This window comes from Staurois parvus, unplaced genomic scaffold, assembly GCF_062004578.1.
Source record: "Staurois parvus isolate SC_StPar_1 unplaced genomic scaffold, SC_StPar_1.0 ptg000177l, whole genome shotgun sequence".
Taxonomy (NCBI): Eukaryota; Metazoa; Chordata; class Amphibia; order Anura; family Ranidae; genus Staurois; species Staurois parvus.
This window is the reverse complement of record NW_028317973.1, coordinates 1,743,747-1,767,126: the sequence shown is the minus strand read 5'-3', so window position 1 is coordinate 1,767,126 and position 23,380 is coordinate 1,743,747. Positions and strand designations below refer to the sequence as shown.

The 23,380-nt window shown below is 40.0% G+C and overlaps 1 protein-coding gene across 1 annotated transcript in view; it reads right to left on the bottom strand.

The window, feature by feature from the left end:
- The window catches only part of COL13A1 (collagen type XIII alpha 1 chain), a 235,357-nt gene that overhangs the window by 10,846 nt on the left and 201,131 nt on the right, over nt 1–23,380 (bottom strand). The window contains exons 31-35 of the mRNA XM_089677089.1: nt 22,154–22,234; nt 17,670–17,705; nt 15,181–15,234; nt 15,040–15,093; nt 5,665–5,691 (exon numbers count right to left, since the gene is read on the bottom strand). Coding sequence (XP_089533215.1) covers nt 5,665–5,691; nt 15,040–15,093; nt 15,181–15,234; nt 17,670–17,705; nt 22,154–22,234 — 252 coding nt within the window. The remainder of the gene's footprint in view (nt 1–5,664; nt 5,692–15,039; nt 15,094–15,180; nt 15,235–17,669; nt 17,706–22,153; nt 22,235–23,380) is intronic.

The following is a 23,380-nucleotide window of genomic DNA, read 5'->3' as shown; positions in this document are numbered from 1 at the left end:
CATTTTTGTCTTTTGTCCCTCACTATAAGTTAGTGAGGTTATCCATCACAGTGACTGCTCAATAGCATGACACAGTCAGGGAAGATGGGGGAGTTGACTGACACAACCATAACCATGGAAGCTATTTGTTTGTCAGAGTTCCTAGGTACTTGGAGTTGCTCTACAACAACCTGCCATTCAGACTCCTGGAGGTGCCTGTTATACAGTGTGAATCAAAGTTTACCTATTACTTCTGGCCACAGGTTCACCTTACAATTAAAATTATTCTCTTTAAGCATTGTTTTTAAATGAAAATCACAGCGTTTCATAATGAAGCACATAATAACTAAGTCAGCTTAGATTGAATACAGGTACTACCTTGAAAGAAGCTTTTGGTTAAAGTGTAATAAAAGCCAGAACTTTTGATCATCTGGGATAGAGCGAGGAAGGTTTACACTTTCTGGCTTTATTGCTGTCTCTGTCTCCACTGAGGAGATTAACCCAGTGTTCTGGTGACCATTATCACTGGGAAACATGGGAAAACAAGTAATGGAAAATCCAAAATTTACAGTTGTCAACAAAGCAGGCATAGAGGGCAAATCTTCCAATGAGGACACTTGTTCCAGTGATAACTGGAGTTTAAACAAGAAAGGGTTTACCCCTGCCAAGCACAACCAGGAGTGAGAGGTAATCTTTTCTAGTTTTAAAAACATATAAAAGAGATAACATCAAAAACCCAAAAAATACAAGTGATCCATCAAGTCTGCCCTTTTTTTTTCTCTGCAGGAGTAAAGGTAGTGGGTCAGTCAAGAGTAAGTGGATTCACACGTGCTTAGGAAAAACATAGATTTATACTCAGACAAAAAAAGTTGCCTAAAAAATGTGGCAAACTCGAAGAACCAACTGGTCTTTTTACTGCCACCACTCTTTTGCCTTTCTATAACTATCTAAGGGGAGATTTCCTCTCACTCCCCGACAGTGGTTAACCCATCCTTGCTTAAAATAATGTAAACTTTTTTTGACAAAGGGCAATACCTTATGAATTGCAATGCTAAGCTGACAAAGTAGGTAAATATACTGTAAAAGTGCCTTTTAAATTTCAAACGTTCATTTGAAAACATTGTAGTGAAACCAATGGTCTATTTTTCTAACAATGTTTTCCAACAACATAATTTATTTGAAAAGATTCCCAGCTAAATTAATTTCTAGTTGAAGTATACATGTGGTGGCATCCCTCTATAGTTGTTGCACAGGCTTTTACCATGGCACATTTCAGAGATCTGGTATGCTGTACTAGTGTGACTATGATCTTTTATTTTACTATTTCCTTTATTTTAGTAGTATCCTGTACAGTTGTTTTTAGTATAAAACAATACAGATCATTTGAAGTCTGATTCATGCATTCTGTAATGTGATACAGTTCCTGCCCATTACGGCTCATCTTATGTACATGGTTCCTTTCTTTTCAGGGAAAATACCCATGCACATACATCCTAAGGATACCCAAACATCCTTCAAGAATCGATCTTATGTGTGTAAAGTTGGTAACTGTGTTTACGGAGGATTTCCAAACCTTTGTTCCATTTCAAACCTTCCGGAAAAAAAAAGAGATTCTGGGACTGCACAGCTGGAGAATTCTGGAAGCATGAATTTGGTTTCATAGATGCAAGCAGGGCCGGTGCTAGACTATTTTGCACCCTAGGCAAGACCAGCTACTTGCACCTCCCCCCTCACAAAAAAAAAGAATAAACTTCACCTGTATTTCTACTTCACCCCTTCTAACACAGATTCTCTTTCCCCTCACATTTTCCTCATTAGAACAAATCCTCTCCTCCAAATCCCCTCTCCTAGCATAAATCTCTCCATTCCCACCTTCTAGCACAAATCCCCCTAAATCCCTCCTCCTAGCAAAACCCCCTCCAAATTACCCTTCCCAGCACACATTCTTTCTCTTTACTCAAATCCCCCCTCCTAGCACAAATCCCACTCCAAGCACAACCCCTCCCAATCCCCCCTTCTAGCACAATCTCCCCTCTCCTAACACAAATCCCCCCAATTCCCTCTCCTAACACAAATTCTGGAAGCATGAATTTGGTTTCATAGATGCAAGCAGGGCCAGTGCTAGACTATTTTGCACCCTAGGCAAGACCAGCTACTTGCACAACAAAATAAATAAATTAAACTTCACTTGTATTTCTACTTCACCCCTTCTAACACAGATTCTCTTTCTCCTCAAATTTTCCACATTAGGACAAATCCTCTCCCACAAATCCTAACATAAATCTCTCCGTTCCCACCTTTTAGCACAAATCCCCCCAAGTCCCTCCTCCTAGCACAACCCCCTCCAAATTACCCTTCCCTGCACACATTCTTCCTCCCTACTCAAATCTCCTCATCTAGCACAAATTCTAGCAAACACTAAAGAAAAACATAAGGATCAATGCATGGCTCAGTTCAAATCTGGTGTCAATATCATAGTTTAGAATCAGACAACAAATGATATATTAAGTCAGTGATGGTAAAACATGATAGATGTAAAGCATGGCTTAAATATTTACTTTACTAGTGGTGTTATGGGGTGTATTTTATCATGGCTCAGGAAGCTTTTTATGTGTGTTTGAGGAAGATTAGAAAATCTAGGGGAAGATTAAGCAATTATGAGGCACAGTTGTAGGTTTGCTAATATGAATGTAGTGGAGGGATGTGAGAAGCAGACGAATAAAAAAACAAGGAGAAGGCATTTCAACAAAGAAAGGATAATCCGGGAAAAAATGGAACAGGCTACAGAGGAGGTTGGAGGAAAGACCCAGGTAAAAGGCATAAGTTAAGGAAAAGGATAAAGGGGACAAAGGTGAACCTGTGAAAAGCAAAGAAAATACACACGCGATAAAAGTGAAGAAAGGAAATGAAGCAAGGCATCATTGCACAAGTGAGACGAGAGCTCTTTTCAGTTGGTGTTCTCCAGGATATTATCATGTGGCTGCACTAAACCACAATATCCACCAAGCGCCTCTTTCAAGAATGTGGGATTCAGCCCTTTATACAGACATGTCAACCTTGAAACAGTATTTTCCTGATGCAATCTTAAATTATGTATGTTTAGATGGCAGAACTGTTACTATTGTGAAAAATGTGGTCAGTAAAAATCCAAATAAAGTAAAAGTTTACTGAAATGGATTTAAATATTAAACCTATAGGATGGATGGATTATAACTAGGTGTAGGCATACTAGGGCTGTAATAATCTCAATTTTTTGGAGAGTATCATATTGGAATATGTACTGGTCTACTAATTTTGTTTTTCAATAAATACTAACTTTTTGATATTTTGATCAGTGAAAAGAGAAACCAAATGAAAAGTGTCTACATAGTTTTATTGTTCAGAATCAATTCGGAGCTGTAAATATAAGCATAACATTTAGTAAACTTAAAGGTGAGCTGCCATGATAATGAAATACTGGAAGTGTCCATTGGAATGCCTAATTTTGTACACAACATCAAGATACTTATTTTAAAACACGATGAGCAAAAATCTAGTCAAGCATACACATGGCAAAAACAATAAATTAACTTTGTTAAAACGCAGTTAGATTAATTGGTTGTAAAATGCACGTTTGCATTATTGCCATTGCATTATTTGAATCTTCTCATCAAAATATATGCATACTAGGACTCGAGCATAGATTCTGGCCTGTTAAAACACATACAAGTGCCTATATTGTTAATGGACCTTAGAGACTGGGAAAAATATCAGCAGCTTTTGTATGCAGTATTGCCCCAGAATTCACCGAAGATCGGCATTTGGTTTTAAAGTTCCTGTAAAGCTAAATCTTTTTAACTATTATAGAGCAGGAAAGTTTTATTTTTACTTTTTATTGTCTTTGTTCTGCTGGGAAAAATTAGTTTTATCTACCTGTCCCAAAGATCCAATATGAAGTAAGAGTTTATCTCTCCAAACGGGGGGGATCCCTTTAAAAAAACCCATTACAAGAACAGGCGTTCTCAATGTAAAATTTCCCCTTGCGTTCTGTCCCTGTGACAACACTAACATTTTGGATTCCCATCACTTTTTGTACTGCTGACACTGAACACTGGGACCAAAGGAGAGAGTATATCTCTCCAAAGGTAACACAGACCAAAAAGACAAAATGGGGGGATTTTATACTTCCTCTCTCTATCCAGTATCATGCTACAAAGGAAAATGCAATCATTATCACACGGTACTGGCTGTGAATAAGTACAATAAAAGGCTGTGGACACAAATCGCCTCATATATAAACCGTCACTTAGCATTTACTGTTTGTTTGTTGCTCTAGTTTTTTTTACTTTGTACTCTAATCTAATCTTACCTTCTTCCTCTTTCCCTATATTCACTGTCCTCTCAACTTTGTTACTTATTAATCTCCTAGCTGTCTCCTGCCATTCATATATACTGTATATACATACATACCCAGCATTCCCCAGGACCCTTTTTCTATTCTACCATCTTTTCTTGTCCTACTCTGCCAAATGCATACATAGGAGTTTGGTTTAACCTCCTTGTTCCCAGAGGCAGTGGATCCTAGAGACCCCATTTAGCTACAGTATGTCAGTTTGCTTCAGTTCACTTGTCTCTGCCTCTATGACTTATTTGCTCACTAGACAATTTTAATTTTTTTAAACCTATAAATATTTAATTTAGTACAAACCCTGTGCTATTTATTATTGTAGGTTGAAGAGGAAAGAAAAACCAGTATATATTCATTAGTTTGCTGTTTTAATACTTTAATTGTACGAGACAATTATAGTATTAAACATAGGCCATTTACAGCCTACAGTGACCTCTGCAATTTGAAGCTATTTGTTTTGTGTAAAATGCCTTCGTTCTCCATATGAAAACCAGTATAGGTGACCCATTGAGAACCTTTGTCAAGAGTTTTATTGCTGTCTACTGTATATCCACATTGGGGAGATCCCCTTACTTCCTGTCCTGGTGACCTTGAATTATAATAAGAGACTATTATTATAATACATAACCATAAGGAATCAGCATTTCTGCACTGACATAAGCTACAAGTCAGTGATAAAAAAGATTAATTTAAGCAAATACTTATCATGACAGCCTCCCTTTAAGTTGTTTTAAGTGGAATGATCATAGTTTACTGTGTTCCTAAAATGTATATGCTGCAGTGTGATATAACATGCTTAGATGTATTCAACATACTACTACACCTCCTGTATAAAAACTGCAGGACAGAACAGTGGAAGCTTTACCTATAACAATAAAATTCAAGCTGTCCTTTTACCACATATATTAAAAATGGAAACCATGATCCAGTTGCTATAGACAACTCTTTCACATTTCCTTGCTCTCAAGTTTTATACATGCAGGACCAATGTCCCTAAAAGTCCCAAAAACACAATCATGCAGAATATGAAGCTAAAGAGAGCAGCAAACTGATTTGCAACCAAAAACACACTGCTTCTTTATCTGATTTGGTAAATTATATAACATAGTAGCAAACTGTTGGTCATAATGTGAAAAGGATGCATGTATTTCCATTATATTAAATCTAATAAAAGTACAAGCAGTGTACTTTGTACTAGTATGTTGTATTTAATCTATGATGTCAGCTAATCATTCCACCTTATTATATAGAGATTAGTCACATGCTAAAACAAATCATGAACACGTCTGCATTCTTACCCGGCTTCCCTTCTCACCAGAAGGACCCTGGAAATATAAACGATAAAAATCATACAATTACACACATCCTGCAACTTTCAGTTGTGGATCTTATTACCTAGAATCTCAGTTATGGTCTCCATAACACAAAATAACCATGCCAATTTTCAGCTGTTTGCACAGGTTTACTGTATTATCTTGAACTCCTCCTAAGGTTCTTCTACTAGGAACTGTGAGGATGACTATGGGAACATACAGCCAACTTTCAAGTTGCAGTTAAGGGTGATGAACGGAACTGTTTATACAATATACAGTGGAACTGATTTACTAAAACTGGAGAGTGCCACATATGGTGCATTGTAGCCAATCAGCTTCTAATTTCAGCTTATTCAAGTAAGCTTTTAACAAAAACAAAACAAAAGTGGATTTTGCACTCTCCGGTTACATAGTTAGTCTGGCTGAAAACAGGCAAAAGTCCATCCAGTTCAACCATAAAAAAAAAAAGTTATTAGCCCTATACCTACAGTTGATCCAGAGGAAGGCAACCCCCCCCCCCCGCAAAGTGTGATCCAATTTGCTCCTGCAGGGTAAAAAATTCCTTTCTGATCCCCCGAGAGGCAATCGGATATTCCCTGGATCAACTTTACCTATAAATGTCAGTATCCAGTTATATTCTGTGTATCTAGGAAACAATCCAGGCCTTTTTTAAAGCAATCCACTGAGCTGGCCAGAACCAACTCTTGAGGGAGTCTATTCCACGTTTTCACAGCTCTTACTGTGAAGAAACCTTTCTGTATTTGGAGATTAAATCTCTTTTCCTCCAGACATAAAGAGTGCCCCCTTGTCCTCTGTGATGACCTCAGGGTGAATAACTCTACACCGAGTTCACTATATGAACCACTGATGTATTTATACATGTTGATCATATCCCCCCTTAATCTCCTTTTCTCGAGAGAATAAACTCAATTCCTTTAATCTTTCCTCATAGCTGAGCTCCTCCATGCCACTTACCAGTTTGCTTGCCATTCTCTGTACTTTCTCCAGTTCCCCAATATTCTTTTTTGTGAATCGGTGCACAAAACTGAACTGCATATTCCAGATGAGGTGTTACTAATGATTTGTACAGGGGTAATATGATATCTCAATCTCTGGAGTCAATACCTCTTTTAATACAAGAGAGGATTTTGCTTGCTTTAGAAACCTCAGCTTGGCATTGCATGCCTTCATTAACCTCCCTGGCGGTATGATTATTTCAGATTTTTGGTGCTGAAAGCGGTACCATTTTTTTGCATAGAAATATGTTTTTTTTTTATTGTAGGGCTGTAATTTTTAGGAATAACTCACTGAAATCTGTCCGAACAAGAGTCTAGTAAACATCCCGGGTATGTTAAAATTTGAAACACTAAATCATAAATTATAAGTTAATAAATAATCATAAAAATAATAATATAATAATAATAAGTTTAATTCAATAATATAATCAAACCAAAAACACTTAAATTTGAAATAGAGCGCCAAGTTCGCACATCGCTGAGCAAAGTTGCAAAATCATTTTCATTGTTTGATGACGAATTTCCCCACAAATCATTATCACTCAATTCTGCAAGTGTTTCTGATTTACTATCGCTGTTCTCTAGCTGGTCTTAAACCGCTTTTGACCTAAAGGGATGCTTTTTGGACGCCATGGACATTTCTCAGTTTCCAGGCAATAAGAACAGTAAAAATGCAGGCAGATCACAGGACAAAGCACTCGGGACAAAATGTATGTGAAATGGGTTGATACAGTAATGTTTTACTATGTGATTTTAGTGATTTTAGTGAATGTCACTTTTTGTCATTTTTGAATTTCCCGCCGTTCCGTCCCCTGTACGTTCCGACGCTCACAGGGGACAGAACCCAGATGACAGATGATGGCATCCGCCGGATTACATTGTCGGGGACACTGCAGGAGGGACATCGTGGGAGCGCAGGACAAGGTAAGTGATACAGGGATCGTGGAGCAGCGCCGCATGGTATTCCCGAGTGTAGCTCGGGGTTACCGCTTGTGGTACTGAAACCTTACCCCGAGCTACACTCGGGAATACCGCCAGGGAGGTTAAGCTTGTGATCTACCAGAACTCCCAGATCCTTCTTCACCATTGATTCTCCCAGTTGTACTCCCCCTAATATGTATGATGCATGCATATTCTTAGCCCCCAAGTACATATCCTTACATTTATCAACATTAAACCTCATTTGCCACATAGTTGCCCAATTAAACAATGCATTGAGGTCGGCGTGTAAGTTGAAGACATCCTATAACCGCCTCCCGCCCTATAGTACAATGACGGGCGCAAGGCGGTTCTCTCATTCTGGGAGGACGTCATATGACGTCCTCCCATTCTAACCGCGCATGCGCCACTCCGGGAGTGCGCAGTGCAGTGATTGGCAGTGCACTGTGTCCCTCGGACACAGCAGATCACCGATCGACGGAAGGAGCCGAAGATGTCGGCTCAGTCATGTGATCAGCTGTGTCCAATCACAGCTGATCGCATGTAAATAGGGAAATGCAGGTTGTCAACATTTCTCTCCTCACGAGCTGTCACGCTGACAGCTCCAGAGGAGAGGAGAGCCGGTAATCGGCATTCCTCGGAGGGGACATGTACACTGATCATCAGGGCCCTGATGATCTGTGTAGCCCCGGCAGTGCCATCTGTCAGTGTCCATCAGTGCCAGTTGTCAGTGCTCATCCATGCCACCTGCCAGTGCCCATCAGTGCCACATCAATGCCACATATCAGTGCCTACCAATGCACATCATTGCCACATATCAGTGCCCATCTGAGCTGCCTTTCAGTGTCACCCATCAGTGCCGCCTATCAGTGTGCATCAGTGCCACCTATCAGTGCCTGTCAGTGCTGTCTATCATTGCCGCCTTACAGTGCCAGTCAGTTTAATTTTTTAATCCCAGACCCTATTAATCCCAGTTTTGGTAAATCAACCCCAGTATGTTTTAAATCTAGTCAGTGACCAACATGACTGATACACTTAGTACTAGGGAAAAAATATGTAAAGTTACCTGAGGAAAAAAGACCACTTCAGGTCCAATGGAGGATGAATGGTCTCCTAGATTGTAAGCTCGAAAGAGTAGGGCCCTCTTACCCCTTGTGTGCTGTTTGATGTTACTGTACTGTTTCAGGTATTGTCCCCCCTCTATTGTACAGCGCTGAGCAAACCCTTTGGCGCTATATAAACTCGATAAATAAATAAATAAATAAATTATGGTGGTAACGCAACCACTAATACTTTCTACTTTTTATTCATGCAAATGATGGTAATGTTTTCCTCATCTTTATTTTCTAATAACACATTTTGTAAAATAAATAGACAAATCTTCAAGTTAGAACTGTGTTTCTTGGTTTGAATTCCACCATAGACACTTTTCGCATATATATGTTGTGCTCTTGCTTGCAAGAGCTTGTAGGTTCCTCAGCTTTCTCCCACATATCTCCCAAACATTCTGGTAGCTGAACTAGCTTCCCCCAACACTGATTCTACTGTGTATACATGGGTGTATGGGTGGGTGTATGACTGTGGTAGGGCCATTATTATATAAACAATTTAACGATCTTTATAATATACTGCAGAAAAGGTGTCAGCTCTATGCCAATGAATCAAATAAGTTCCGTGAAAATGATTGTAAAGCCTAAATTCTTTTCATTAAAATAATAAATATGGTATACTTACCTGCTCTGTGTAATGATATTGCACACAGCAGCTCCGATCCTCCTCTTTTCGAATCCTCCGCCGGTTCTCCTGGCTCCTCCTCTTCAATGAGTGCCTCCAAAGGAGCTACTTCCTATAGGGGCACTCCTCCTCTTCAATGAGTGCCTCCAGAGGAAGCCACTTCCTGTAGGGGCACTCCAGCGGGCTCGCTCCTGAGCCCTGCTGCCTGCATCCACAGACAGCGGGGATAGGCCCTGCATCCCGCTCCCTGGAGTTTGACTGACAGCAGCAGGAACCAATGGCTCCTGCTGCTACTGATCTGCTCTATGAGGCGGGACAGAGCAGAGAGAGCTGAAGCTCTCAGGCACAGCACTGGATCATGACGGGGCTCAAGTAAGTATAAGGGGGCTGAGGGATCCCAGTCACAGAAGGTGGAGGGGGTGGTAAAAACAGGCTGCTAAGCTACTGTTTGGACGTTGAACTCTAACATTATAGCCTGACAGGGCTGTATACTGATGCAGCGGTTACCAGATGCGTGCCAGTGATACCAATAAGGCTGCACCACAACCGTGAGTCAAACACTTGGCACAGGCTCCTTTAAACCCATTTTCCCACAACTCCCTGGATTTCTGGACCTGATCAGAGAAGAAAAGTTTCTCTGCTTCCCTCACTTAGCGGTTCAGGAAGATTACATCTGATAAGATAAAGGAAGGTGGGATAGTGATATGAGCCAGCTGAGAAGCTCTCCACTGTCAGAACCATTGTGCAGGTAGCTGGGCCACAGCCTGATAGCATGAGGTTCTAAGAAAGACCCTACCCAATCGCTTCCAGAGTCTTTTAGTTCCGGTGGGGCGGCTCCGCTGTGTCCTCAGGCCTTGGATTCCTCTAACTGTTCACTTTTTACTATAAGGTCCTAGACCAGGGGTGGGCAAACTTTTTGACTTGAGGGCCGCAATGGGTTCATATATTGGACCCGGGGGCCGGACCAAGAGTAGATGAATGATGTGTATGTGTCATCCATAGTAAGTATAGTAATATTCCCCCATAGTAAGCATAGTAATTCATCCCCCATAGTAATTCATCCCCCATATAGTAATTCATCCCCCATAGTAATTCATCCCCCATAGTAATTAATCCCCCATATAGTAATTCATCCCCCATAGTAATTCATCCCCCATATAGTAATTCATCCCCCATAGTAATTCATCCCCCATAGTAATTCATCCCCCATATAGTAATTCATCCCCCATAGTAATTCATCCCCCATATAGTAATTCATCCCCCATATAGTAATTCATCCCCCATAGTAATTCATCCCCCATATAGTAATTCATCCCCCATAGTAATTCATCCCCCATATAGTAATTCATCCCCCATATAGTAATTCATCCCCCATAGTAATTCATCCCCCATAGTAATTCATCCCCCATATAGTAATTCATCCCCCATAGTAATTCATCCCCCATAGTAATTCATCCCCCATATAGTAATTCATCCCCCATAGTAATTCATCCCCCATATAGTAATTCATCCCCCATATAGTAATTCATCCCCCATAGTAATTAATCCCCCATATAGTAATTCATCCCCCCATAGTAATTCATCCCCCATATAGTAATTCATCCCCCATAGTAATTCATCCCCCATAGTAATTCATCCCCCATATAGTAATTCATCCCCCATAGTAATTCATCCCCCATATAGTAATTCATCCCCCATATAGTAATTCATCCCCCATAGTAATTCATCCCCCATAGTAATTCATCCCCCATATAGTAATTCATCCCCCATAGTAATTCATCCCCCATAGTAATTCATCCCCCATATAGTAATTCATCCCCCATAGTAATTCATCCCCCATATAGTAATTCATCCCCCATATAGTAATTCATCCCCCATATAGTAATTCATCCCCCATAGTAATTCATCCCCCATATAGTAATTCATCCCCCATATAGTAATTCATCCCCCCTATAGTAATTCATCCCCATATTAATTCATCCCCCATATTAAGTCCCCAAGTCCCCCCTGTGTCAATTCACTTACCTTTGCTCCGCGCGTTCCTCTCGCCGTATTCCCGCGCCGTTCCGGTGTAGCATGAAAATCTGTCTCCTTTGAGGATCTTTCCCCCTCGACGTATCTGCGCATGTGCCAGTTTCAGGCAATAGCAGCCGATCGGCGATCTCCGGCACATGCGCAGATACGTCGAGGGGGACAGATTTTCATGCTACACCGGTCTTCACGGCGGACTGTGAGAGGAGCCTAGCGGGAGCCTAGCTCCGCGGGCCGGATTAAAAGGTCCACCGGGCCGTATACGGCCCGCGGACCGTAGTTTGCCCATTGCTGTCCTAGACAGATATTGCAACAACATGTTACCCTGATTGAGCCACAGAGACATTGCTGTGAAGAGTACATGTTTGTGCAGCTTTCATCATCTGTTTTGTGATATCCTGCAGTGTATTCATGCTATTTGGCACCCTGACTCTGTTTTGCATTATTGATTATAACTTTTCACATGTTTAGTAAGCTGCAAGTTACAGCTTCTCCCTGTCTGATCATTCAGCCACCTACCCATTCTCTTACAATGCTAACAGATTGTGTCTCTCACCCAGTCTGTGACTGCACCATAAAAGAGGAAGAATTGGCTCAGCCGTCTCCTATCACCATGCTCCATGTTAGCACATTAGCACTACCATGCAACTGAATGTCTCCTTGTGCTGGTTCACCCTCTGATCCCTATTGTGCAGGGACTGCAATACAGAGGTGCAATACCTTGTGCCTTTTATATCTGCCTGAAGTTTTAGCTTGAAAATAAATAGGGTGCATCATTTGACTTTATCATGCCAACCATGGCTAAAGTTAAAGCAGTTCCCCCTAAAAAAATAAATAAATAAAAGTCAGTAGCTACAAAAACTGTAGCTGCTGAATTTTAAAATACAGCCACTTACCTGTCCCTCGGTCCAGCGGTGTCTTCACCACCACTGGTTTCACCAGCCGTCTTCTCCTCGGCGCCAGCATCTTCAGTGTGGGCACCCGGCTGTGTCAACTTGCGGCTTCACAGCCGGGTGCCCACTGCGCATGCGCGAGTTGTGTTGCGCTATGTGAATGGTCCCATAGTCTTCTGGGACCTGCCACGTGTCCCAGAAGACTATGGGGAGGGAGGGGGGGAGGACAACTTCTGCTTCCGACCGCCTAGGTGATCACAGCGGAAGTGAGAGCGGGGCAAATTCAGGTACCTGCTCCCCAAAGGTGCCAATCCTTAATGGGGAGCGGGGGACAAAGGCTTGAAGAGGAACTTCCCCTTTTGGTTGGAACTCCGTTTTAAGGAACAATTCCAAGCAAATGTGAATTTGAAAAAGTCTCACAGCCTATCAGATGGTAAGTAAAAGCGTGCTGTAACTTTGCATGTTGCATCACCAGCCAGATACAAATTTAAATGACATCGGATTGGTGACTTGAATTTCATTTTCTGTATATAAGAGACAGGGAGGAGTTTGATTGGTAATGCTGATCCTGTTTTACAAAGATGTAAGCAAAAGGGGTTCTCAGACTTGCAGTTTTTTTTTTTTAAAAAAGGCTAAGGTACCTGGGAACACTACATAATAACTAAAGGACTAAAGAGATAGGACGCTTCCTTTCCCATATAAACTCTTCATATTGATTTGCATGTACCTAACTTAATTCACTGCTCAATATAGTGTGGGGAAGCAACTAACTTTTCTACCATTGCTCTGGTCCTATTAGATCAGAGGGTTTTTATAAGAGCAGGGGCGGACTGACCATTTGGAAACTCGGGCACTGCCCAAGGGCCCGGGGTCAGTAGGGGCCCCATGAGATGCCCCTGGTACCTTTTCCATAGGCTTTTTTAAGTTTGGGACACAGGGGCACCATGACCCCCTATTGCATGGGGGCCCCATGAGTTGTCAGTCTGCCCCTGTATAAGAGTCTGGTGCCTGAAAACTAGTTGCTAGTAGACTTTGCTTCAATCCCTCCACTAGGTGCCAGGCTCACAAACTGGAACAGGCTTACAGGATGGGACTGACCTCAATATGATCCAGTATAAGTAGAATTCACCTTTTCAGAAAGAATGCATTGGGACCCATTTACATTTATGTTCTGGTGTGTTGTAACAGGAAATCCAAATTGTTTTTTAATCAAAATTGTCAATCTTTCTTTTTATAGCACAAAAAATAAAAAATGTACAGGCGATCAAATACCACTAAAAGAAAGCTCAATTCTTGGTAAAAAAAAAAGGACGTAAATTTAATTTGGGTGCAGTGTTGCATGACAGCACAATTGTCAGTTAAAGTAACACAGCACCGTAAGGTAAAAAATAGCCTGGGCAGGCAGGGGGGAAATCATCAGGATGGCAAGTGGTTAATTGAACAAGCTGAAGTTAGAAGCTGATTGGCTACCATGCACAGCTGCACCAGAATTAGCATTCTCCAGTTTTAGTAAATCAACCCCGTTGTTTTACCATTCAATGCTCTATCCAAAACTAAAATGTTCAGCTTCACACGATCTCAGCAATTTATTCCATTCTCCATTCTCATATTACGCCGCTGACTGTGTCAGCAGTGGGAAAAACGCTTGTCTTTGGCTCTTGGGAAAGAGTCTTGTTCCATACCCATAAGGGCTCGGTCAATGTGAATACGCAAGAAACTGGATACAAATTATTCTCTGCCTGGTATAAAACCCCAAAACTTCTCCACAAAATCTCTAGCTCTCTTTCACCTCTCTGCTCCGCCCCAGGCTTACTTGTTGCATATTTGGTGGGAATGTCCCAAAATACAACAATATTGGTCTATGGTACATGCTCTCATTGCTAAAATCACTACATATAACCTGAACTATACACCTGCCCAATACCTCTTGCATCATTCATCCCTGCCCCGCTCTGTTTACCATAGATCTTTAACTATGCACCTAGTGAATGCGTGCATTCCTTTGAAATGGAGCTCCACACATCCTCCGACTATAGCGGAATGGTTTCAACATATTAGTCTTACAGCTGAAATGGAGAAACTTATAGACATAGCACACGGCACCCGGACTAAATTCACTCATACTTGGGCCTGTTGGTTCCACTATCTAGACTCAGCGGATTATCAGAACGATAGGTCTACATGCACCTAGTCCACTTAGTAAATCTGGACCCTGGATCATGTATCTTTTCCTTTCCTGAGGGGAAATGGAGGTGATCCCTTGCCTTTTCCCACCCCATTTTCCAAAACCTTCTCCCCCCCCTATTTTTTCTCTTCCTGTTTTTCCTTTTCCTCTACAGTTCTCCTATTTGAGGACCACTCATGCAAAAGAGTCTACCTGGTCTACTCATGTATGCTTTGTTTGTTATGTCCTATCATTACCTGTTGCAGGATCCTGTATCTGCATTTTGATTGTTTGCTCCACTGAACATTGTTCTTATGTGATGTGACCCCCCCCCCCCCCCCCCATCCCTCTGTTTTTACTCATTGTTACCATGAGAGACCATAATGTTTTTGTGTGCGCTTCCTTTTATATTGCCATTAAGAGTTGATAGGCGATTTCATTGTATGTGTCTGTACTCTTGGCCTGTTTCACTGAATAAAATCCTTGAAATATAAAATGTTCAGCTTCACATAAACTTAAAGATGAAAATGCAAATGTATAGCACTACACTGTATTAAACTGTTTATTGTTTTGGTATACTTACAGGTGGCCCTGCTGGTCCAGTTGGTCCCTGTACACCAGGATCTCCTTTATTGCCCTTCAAGAAAAACAATAACATTTTAGTACTTCAGAGGAAACCAATAACCAAGGGAATGATTTGTACAAGGCTATAGCCTCTACTTACTCTCTCCCCTTTTGGTCCTGCTGGTCCTGGAACTCCAATTGGTCCAGGGGTCCCCTAATATATTAATAAACAAAGGGTCTTTTTTTAAGAAACGTTGTCCTGGTTTATGCATTTGACAGTCAGGAAATAAGCAAATAGAAAGGAGACCATGTGTGCAGGCAGTAAAGATATCTTTGGCTTGTTACAGTTTTCAGCTGAGTCTAACCAGATCTTCAGAACACTGTAAGGATGCATGGATAACTAACATAAATGAGTAAGACATTAGGCATGTATTTTAAAGCTAAAGTCAATGCATTCAATAAGTGGTCATCAACTCACGACTGAAAAGGGTAACTGGATGAAGACATACCGGTTTAGTCACATATTTAAGCATTGTAACCATTACAAATAATTGGATTAAAAGGGAAAGGGGCTTGCATCATTTCAAGAAAGTAGCTTAGCATGCAATTTGTAAATCACCATGCTGCAGAAATGGATGCATTTATAGAGATCAAAAGGCCAGGCCATATATTCAATAATCACCTTAGGGTAGAAACATTAGCAGTGCGCAAGTACAGTAGTTATGCTTCCTAGACTTATACCAGCAGTTGCACGACAACATTTTATATAGTATCTTCAATCCTGAATTCATCATGTGCCTACACTGTTAGCATGGGCATGCAACTGACTGAATATGCTTACAACTCCAAACTGTGGTACAGGTTTATGGGAAGTACAATAGTTATGCTTCTTAGCTTTATACCAGCAGTAGTAGGACAACGTTTTATACGGGATCTCCAAAGCTGAATTCATCATGATTCTATATTTATGGATGGGACAAGCAACTGATTTAATATGCTTACAACTCTGAACTTTGGTACAGGGTTATGGGATGGTGACTATTGAATGAAGACACATGCATCCAATTCCTCTCAGTTGATGGCCTCCAATTGATCTCCCACATCTCACATACTTACTGTATCAACGGGTTTTTAGGGTTATAACGTAATACCTCTTCGGGTAGTTTATATGCTGTTACCTCCATGATGGACTTTCTTAGCCTTTTATAAAGCAACCCATTTTAAAAGTACTCTGTCTCAGCATAAGGGATCTTAAGCATATGCTGCACTGTTGGATGCATAAATGCTTTATAATACAGAAAGCATTGCATGTTTTTCTGGTCAGGAAGCTTATATGTGTCTCTTATTTAGATATATATAGGAGTTGTTTGCAAAACAGGATTTAGATAGTTCCTTAAGATATAGTTTAAATACAAGCAATATGTATGCCCTCCATCACGGTGAAACAATCAAACCTTAATGCAAATGCTGGACAAATACCGATTTGTAATATAACCGATTCATCTTAATGCTGAATTTACAGATATTTCCAGTTTTATCAGAAGGGGGAAGCTGCTTACCTCTAAATAATGGCCACATGTTTATACTAGACCTCTCAAACCTATGAACCCCACACTTCTCTTGATTAAGGAATACTCTTAGGAAGCTAAACAATGCTCAATATGCCAGAAACTGGAGTAGCAAGGATTGTCCATCTTTATACTACATCCAGTTAAATAATATTCTAAAACCTTAAGTGTTTATGAAGCACCATAGCTTTAACCAACTCTATAGCTTTATATTACTTCCTTTATTCTGAAATGTGTGCAGAAGAATACGTAAGGCCAGTCACAGCCTATCCTTAGTAAGGGAGCAATTCTGCTTGTGACTGCAGGCCAACCAGACATGAAGGGAATTCCTCCTGCGTCCCACATAATAACTGAATGCAGAATAAGCATGGCAAAAGGATCAATCTCTATCCAATTCAGAAATCATCTTGAACTGGTTGCAGAGATTTTCCACCATGTTACTAAACCTCTGTCAGTGATACCAAACATTTCAGATACTGATTTTCACTTATTAACCTGTTCAGTCAGGTCTTTAGTTGACCTAAATCTATTGATCTGCACAAAATGAATATTACCACTCTAGTTTGAAAAATATGAAAGGACAATTTATAAGACTTGGCAGAGTTTCTAGAAATATTTAAACCTATTAATTATACGTAAAAGTCCCCTGCTGTGCTCTTTAATACATATTCAGGGAATCAAGTTAATAGAACTTTTCTTACAGGTGCACAGTCATGATACAAAAAACAGCATTTCTGTGCATATATGTACCATCACAGTCACAAATTACATCATAAAACTCGAGTATGACTGCAAAACAGAACTACAGCCCCTAATTGGATGCATACAGTTTTCCTATTGCAAGTGCATGACAGTTCTGTATGTTGTATGTATGTTTCATTGCTTAAAGAGTCATTCTACTAATAAAAAAAAGGCTATTAGGAAACTGTCATAAGAATTCAGTGTAAATTTGCTTTGGGTAAAATTGCTGCTAATTGGATAAGGGAGTCATTTAGTAGCAGACAGGTTGCAGTTAGGAGCAGAGGGGGCAAGGCAAGGTAATAGGAAACATGTAGGTTAGTGTAATGGAGTTAAGACTCACCGGTGGACCAATTCTGCCGTCTAAACCTGAAGCACCCTGAACAGCAGGGCAGAGTGTCAATACACATGAAGGGGGCAGGAAAATGGAAGGGGAAAACAATGAGGGAGGGGAGAGGTGAGTGAAGCAGCAACTGAATACATACATACACTTTAATTCCCTTATGATCAGAATCAGCACTGACAACACATGAGAAACGGTACAAGGGATGGTGTTGTTATGGCACATTGACACAGTAACTTGATGACATGTTACAGCCTAACATTGCCATTGCTGTGAGAAAACACAGCCGCCTCGTCATTTTAAGTATAGCTCACATATTGATACATTAGTAACAAAAACATCTGTTAATTCACAAAACATTTCCACAAGTGGAGATTATTGTTTCATACAGATTTAAATCTTCGTATAAAGTCCATCTTAATGACCTTAAGCATATTATGAACAGTAAATGATAGTCCTGCTGTTTCTGCTTAAACTTAATAAAAGGAGATGATGAGTCTTGTAAACTTGGTTCATATTACAGCTGGACCTCATCTGCTGTGATGTTCTAAAATTGTCAAAATTCAATATGGCAACCTGGAGGCTTTCTGTACACATTTGTTGTACAGAATGCCCCCATAAATGTCATTTTCTGCAAGAGTGATTGGCAAAATGATTTTCTCAGACTTCCTCACTTAAAAAGTAAGAAGCATAAAGATACAATTAACATTTTGGGCATCTCCATCAAAAGAAATTTCATTTTTGGTGAAATATTCCCTAAGGGTTTATTACTTCTAAGGGGATGCAGACACTGCAAACTTCCTCATTAGAATGCTGAAAGTACACCAGGTAGTTGTATTGAGTGCAGCCCCTCTCATTCAGGAAATCAGTCTTTCATGGACAAAGTAGAACAGAACAGAAAAAGGTAAGACCCAGCTAAACTGTTTGTTAAAATCCTTGCAATGTAGATAGATCGCTCACAGGGGATTGTTTTTTTCTCAACAAAAGTGGAGTTATACTTTAATGTAGGTTTACATACAAGTGGCAAATATACCTGAATCAGTTACAGAATTGGCCTCCTGTAATTTCATACACATCAGTGCCCAGACTAAGAGAGAGTAGATGTAGTGGTGTAAGACAATTAGGCCCTGCTGCCATGCACAGTCCTATCTGTCTACCTCCAAGAGTGGAGTGGCAAAAAACCCAAAGCAATGGTCTTATCTGCTGATACTTTGTTGTCCAGTCACATGCTAGGGCTGGTCCTAGATCAAGCTGTACTGCAGAGTTTCAGGGTGTACAGGAACTAGCTATGTTATCTCGTATGGTTGCCTGGACCACAAGACTGGCTGAACAGAATTACAATTTCTTTAGTAATTCAGACAGTTCAAATGTGGATTCATCTCTCTGCCTAAAGCATTTATATGGGACTCAGATTATTGAATAATATGTGTTTTGAAATATGATATAGCCAGAAGAGTGGGGGGCTCATGGCAGTTGCACATTCTAGCCCCTGAAATTGTGCACAATTGTAGAAAAAAATACGCATTTGCAATGTGATTGGGACTGGTAAGAATATGAATCACACTTTTACAGAATAATATATACATGTACTTATACAAAAAACTAACATTTTTATTTGCTTTAAGCTAATAAAGGTCTGTATCTGACGTTACTGATTGACTATTGATGGAAGAAGTTTAAAAGATCTGGTTTCTATAGCAAATATACAAATATCTTAGATATGCAATAGTGGTTGTGTTCAGTGCTAAAGTTCCTATACAGCATCTGCCATTGTGTGCATCTGCTGATGGGAGTGTATGTATACAGTGATTTGGGCAAATGCAGAGCCTCAGTACAGCTAAACATATGTAAAATGGAACTGACCTCAAAAAGTAAAGCTTTTATAGGGAACATCTTAAAATGTAATTTGTGCCTAAACAGAACCCTGACAAATTCTGAATCCTCATGAAAAATAGCAGTGCTCTGGAATGTGAGTGTGCCTACGGCCTCATGACTGAATATCTGCAGTGTGAGATCTAAGGGACTCCTGCCTGCTATTCTTTGGAGATTTGTAGTAAAATTTGATAATGTTGCCACATTGCTGTTGACTATCCACATTCCAGGAAGCTATGACATGTGGAAAAGCTTTTCCTCCACCAAGATGGCCACCACCACATGGAGACTCAGGGAAGAACAATGTATGGCAGTATTGATGACCACTGGCAATACTGATTACTGCCTTTTTTTAGCACAGCGTCCAGAGTTCAGTCCCTCGGTAAAATATATATAGTAAATGTATGATATTATGAGCTTTCTGAGTTCAGTCCCTCATTACAATTCGAATAGTAAATTCCAGATATTTTTACTGGTGCCAAATCATATCTCATTGACAGCTATCATTACAGTAAGCCTATTCACTTTTCCATATTTAGAGTGCCAGTGAATGAATTTAAAAAGGTACATGATCAGACCTTCTGTACATGATTCAATCCATAGAACAGGTAGCTATGTCCTGTGGTTTTAATATGCATAACAATTATTTCTGGTTGTACTAAAAAAAATTCATACTAAAAAGGTGAAAAGGGAATTCCCAAAACTTCTTAAAACTAGTTTTCAAAAGTAAATGCAATAGACTCAATTTACTAAGCTATAACAATCATTATTTGCCAAAACAACCATTTTTGTTTAGCAAAAATTGCTAAAAAAATAGTAATTTGGCTATAAATAGCACATGCATTACACAATAGCTTAGTGAATTCAGTCTAAAACCATATAACACAGAATGGAATGGAGTGCTTTCAAAGTTAAATATAATTGTCAAGTCCAAACAGTGAAGCACTTAATTTATTTTAATGTTGGAGACTTGACACAAAAAAACCCCCAAAAAAACCAAACAAAACATATTTGAAGGCCTGACTTTTGTTGGATGTTAAAATTATGAATCAAGGGTAAAAATCAATCAATACATGGATTTTTATTACCAAGCAAACAAAAACATATGCACACGGCATACCATTCAATAATTTAACCACAGCACTATATGAAACATGCTTATTATTAGTGATTTGTATTCACGCAAAAACAAATCAGAATTAGTTCACATAGTTAATATACTGTATTCTGTTTGATCCTGAAATAGCTGACTGGATCTCATGGTCACAAAACAATAAAATGTATCTTCTTTGGAAGGGTAGCATAAATAAATATACTTTTTTATTGGTCCCAGGCTGCAGTGAGCTGAGCATAAGAGTTTGGGCTTAGAAAGTTAAAAAAAAATTTGGCCTCTTTTTGTGTGTTCAAGAAGTGATGAGACTACATGTGCAGTGAAAGGTATCCCCTCTAGGTGCTTCAGGCTAACTGTCTGTGCTCATAATAACATGGATCTAAAACTAAAAGCAAACATTTTCTATATTGAAGCTTACCAGCCTAAGATGTCTTGGCTGCATTTTTTTTTTACTCTTATCAGGAATTTTCTCCTATATTTTCACCTGGTGATCCTTCCAATAACATACTTCCTGTCCTAGGGTGACAACGCTCATTCGCTGCATCTGTGGAGGAGCAGCATTGTTGCCCTAGGCTGCTCTCCTGAATTGGACTACAAACACCTCCTTCTTGTCTCATCCCTAACACATAGAGGGGTGTTGCTTTCATGTTTACGAAGAAAGTTGATAACCTTGTTTGGGATTTCAGTTCAAGCCACAGAAAAGTTACAAGGACAAAAGATTTCTGGCAGATACTATATGTATTTTTTTGTCCTTGCAGAACATATACTTAGCCTTAAAAAAGAAAACTGGTGCTGCCAGCACATCTGAAGACAGGTAAGATTTACTAGATTTCATTTTTTGTTCTTGGGTTTAGAATTGCTTTCCGTATGTAGGACAAGACAAGAAAACGCAGGAAGTGATGCAGGAATTCAGTCTAGACCTGCACTCAACATTTGTTGTAGTAGTTAAAGAAGCAAATTTGAGGAAGAAAGGGAAATAAGTTCCTACCCTTGCACTTGTTTAAAGGACTACATAAAGGGCAATTCCCCTCCATAATGATATTGTAAATATAGATGGAGGCTAATGGGGTAACCTAGTTCCTGTCTTCTCATATGTCTTGCATTCTTCAACAGTGAGTGCTCATTGAGCGCTTAATTTTCAGCTCGGGTCTTATGACTAAGGGTCCTAAATATTCCTGGCCACCATTCTGTACATTTCATTGCACTCTCCATAATAAAACTAAAGGGAGAGTGGGAAACCTTCATAATGACATCAGCAGTTGTGCAGAACCAGAATTCAAGTGAAGAAATGCCACAAGTCCTTTGAGGTTATAAAAATGTCAGCTGTTTTAACAGCATCTACCAAAAAAATGCAGATAGTAGGTGGATAGAACAGAGCTTGTGTCGTTACCCAATCAGGGTGCATGCGCTTGTAAAACCTTGAAGAACACTATCTAAAACTACAGCTGTATTGGGTAACATAATGGCTGGTTTCAATAAAATAGGTGCCATATCTACTTACTGGTAAGCCCAAGGGACCTTTATCTCCTTTTTCTCCCTGACTTCCCTTTTCCCCTTTTGTACCAGTCTCTCCTACTTCACCCTGTTGAAAACAGATAAATTGTATCGGGATAAGATAAAGACGGAAAGGGGTCATATAGTGCCTCTAAAATAACATCCAAATTCCTTAAAATGGTTTTGAGTACTTAGATAATTATTATTTAACACATCATAATAAACAAATCTGAATCATGGCAGAGTTGTTTAAACTCAAATTATAATAAGCAGTTCATCCATTCCAGATGTCCTGACAAAATGCTTTATTATTACATGGTAGTGCAGGGTAAACCAGAAATGTAGACTGTTTAAAAGCAAAATATCCAAGGCTGTCCACTTTTTTGGACTCTCGTGTTTCCAGGTAGCAGTCTCTAGAAACACCATTAAGGTGTCCGTTTATGACACAGAGAATAGCTGCGATTCAACGGATCTCAGCTATTCTCTGGTCATTCACAGTTTATGACACTCTGGAGATCATGTCAGCCCTTCACTGGAGATCTGTGTTCTCCCTCCAGATTCTCCAGCCCAGAGCTGGAGAATCAGAGGGACCGCAAACTAAGCAGAGATAATTTACCTCTGCTTAGTAAACTGATCTTTTACTGTAATCTCGCGAGATTATAGTAAAATCAGCCGCTTTCCAGCGTTTGTAGACCGTTCTCCAGCGTTTGTAGACCGTTCTCCATTCGTTCAGAGAACTGCCTCATAAAAGGCAGTTCTCCTGTGTTCTCCGAGAATGCCGGAGAACTAAGCAGCGATCTATTACCGCTGGTTCAAAAACAGACACCTAAGTTAGGGTCACTTTTCCCTATAATGATCTGTGTGCTAATTTTATTCATTACCTTGTTGCGTTCATATAGAGAAGGCTACCAGCACACAGAAATGGGTGAAAAACACGCCTGCAGCATTTCATTCACCTAGCACACCTAGTCCAGAATTGCTACCTACTCTGGCACTGCTACCTACTCTGGCAGTGGTACCTAATCTGGTTGTGCCTTTGGGTGCTATTTTAAATAAATACCACCTTAACTCACCACCCAAAATGCAGTGCGTTGGAGTAACAAACTATAAGACAAGTGCGTTGGAGTAACAAACTATAAGACACGCCTTTCCTGCATTTTACCACAACACATACTGTAGGTGTGAAACCAGCCTAAGGCTGGCCATACACTATACAATTTTCTGTCCAATTTCC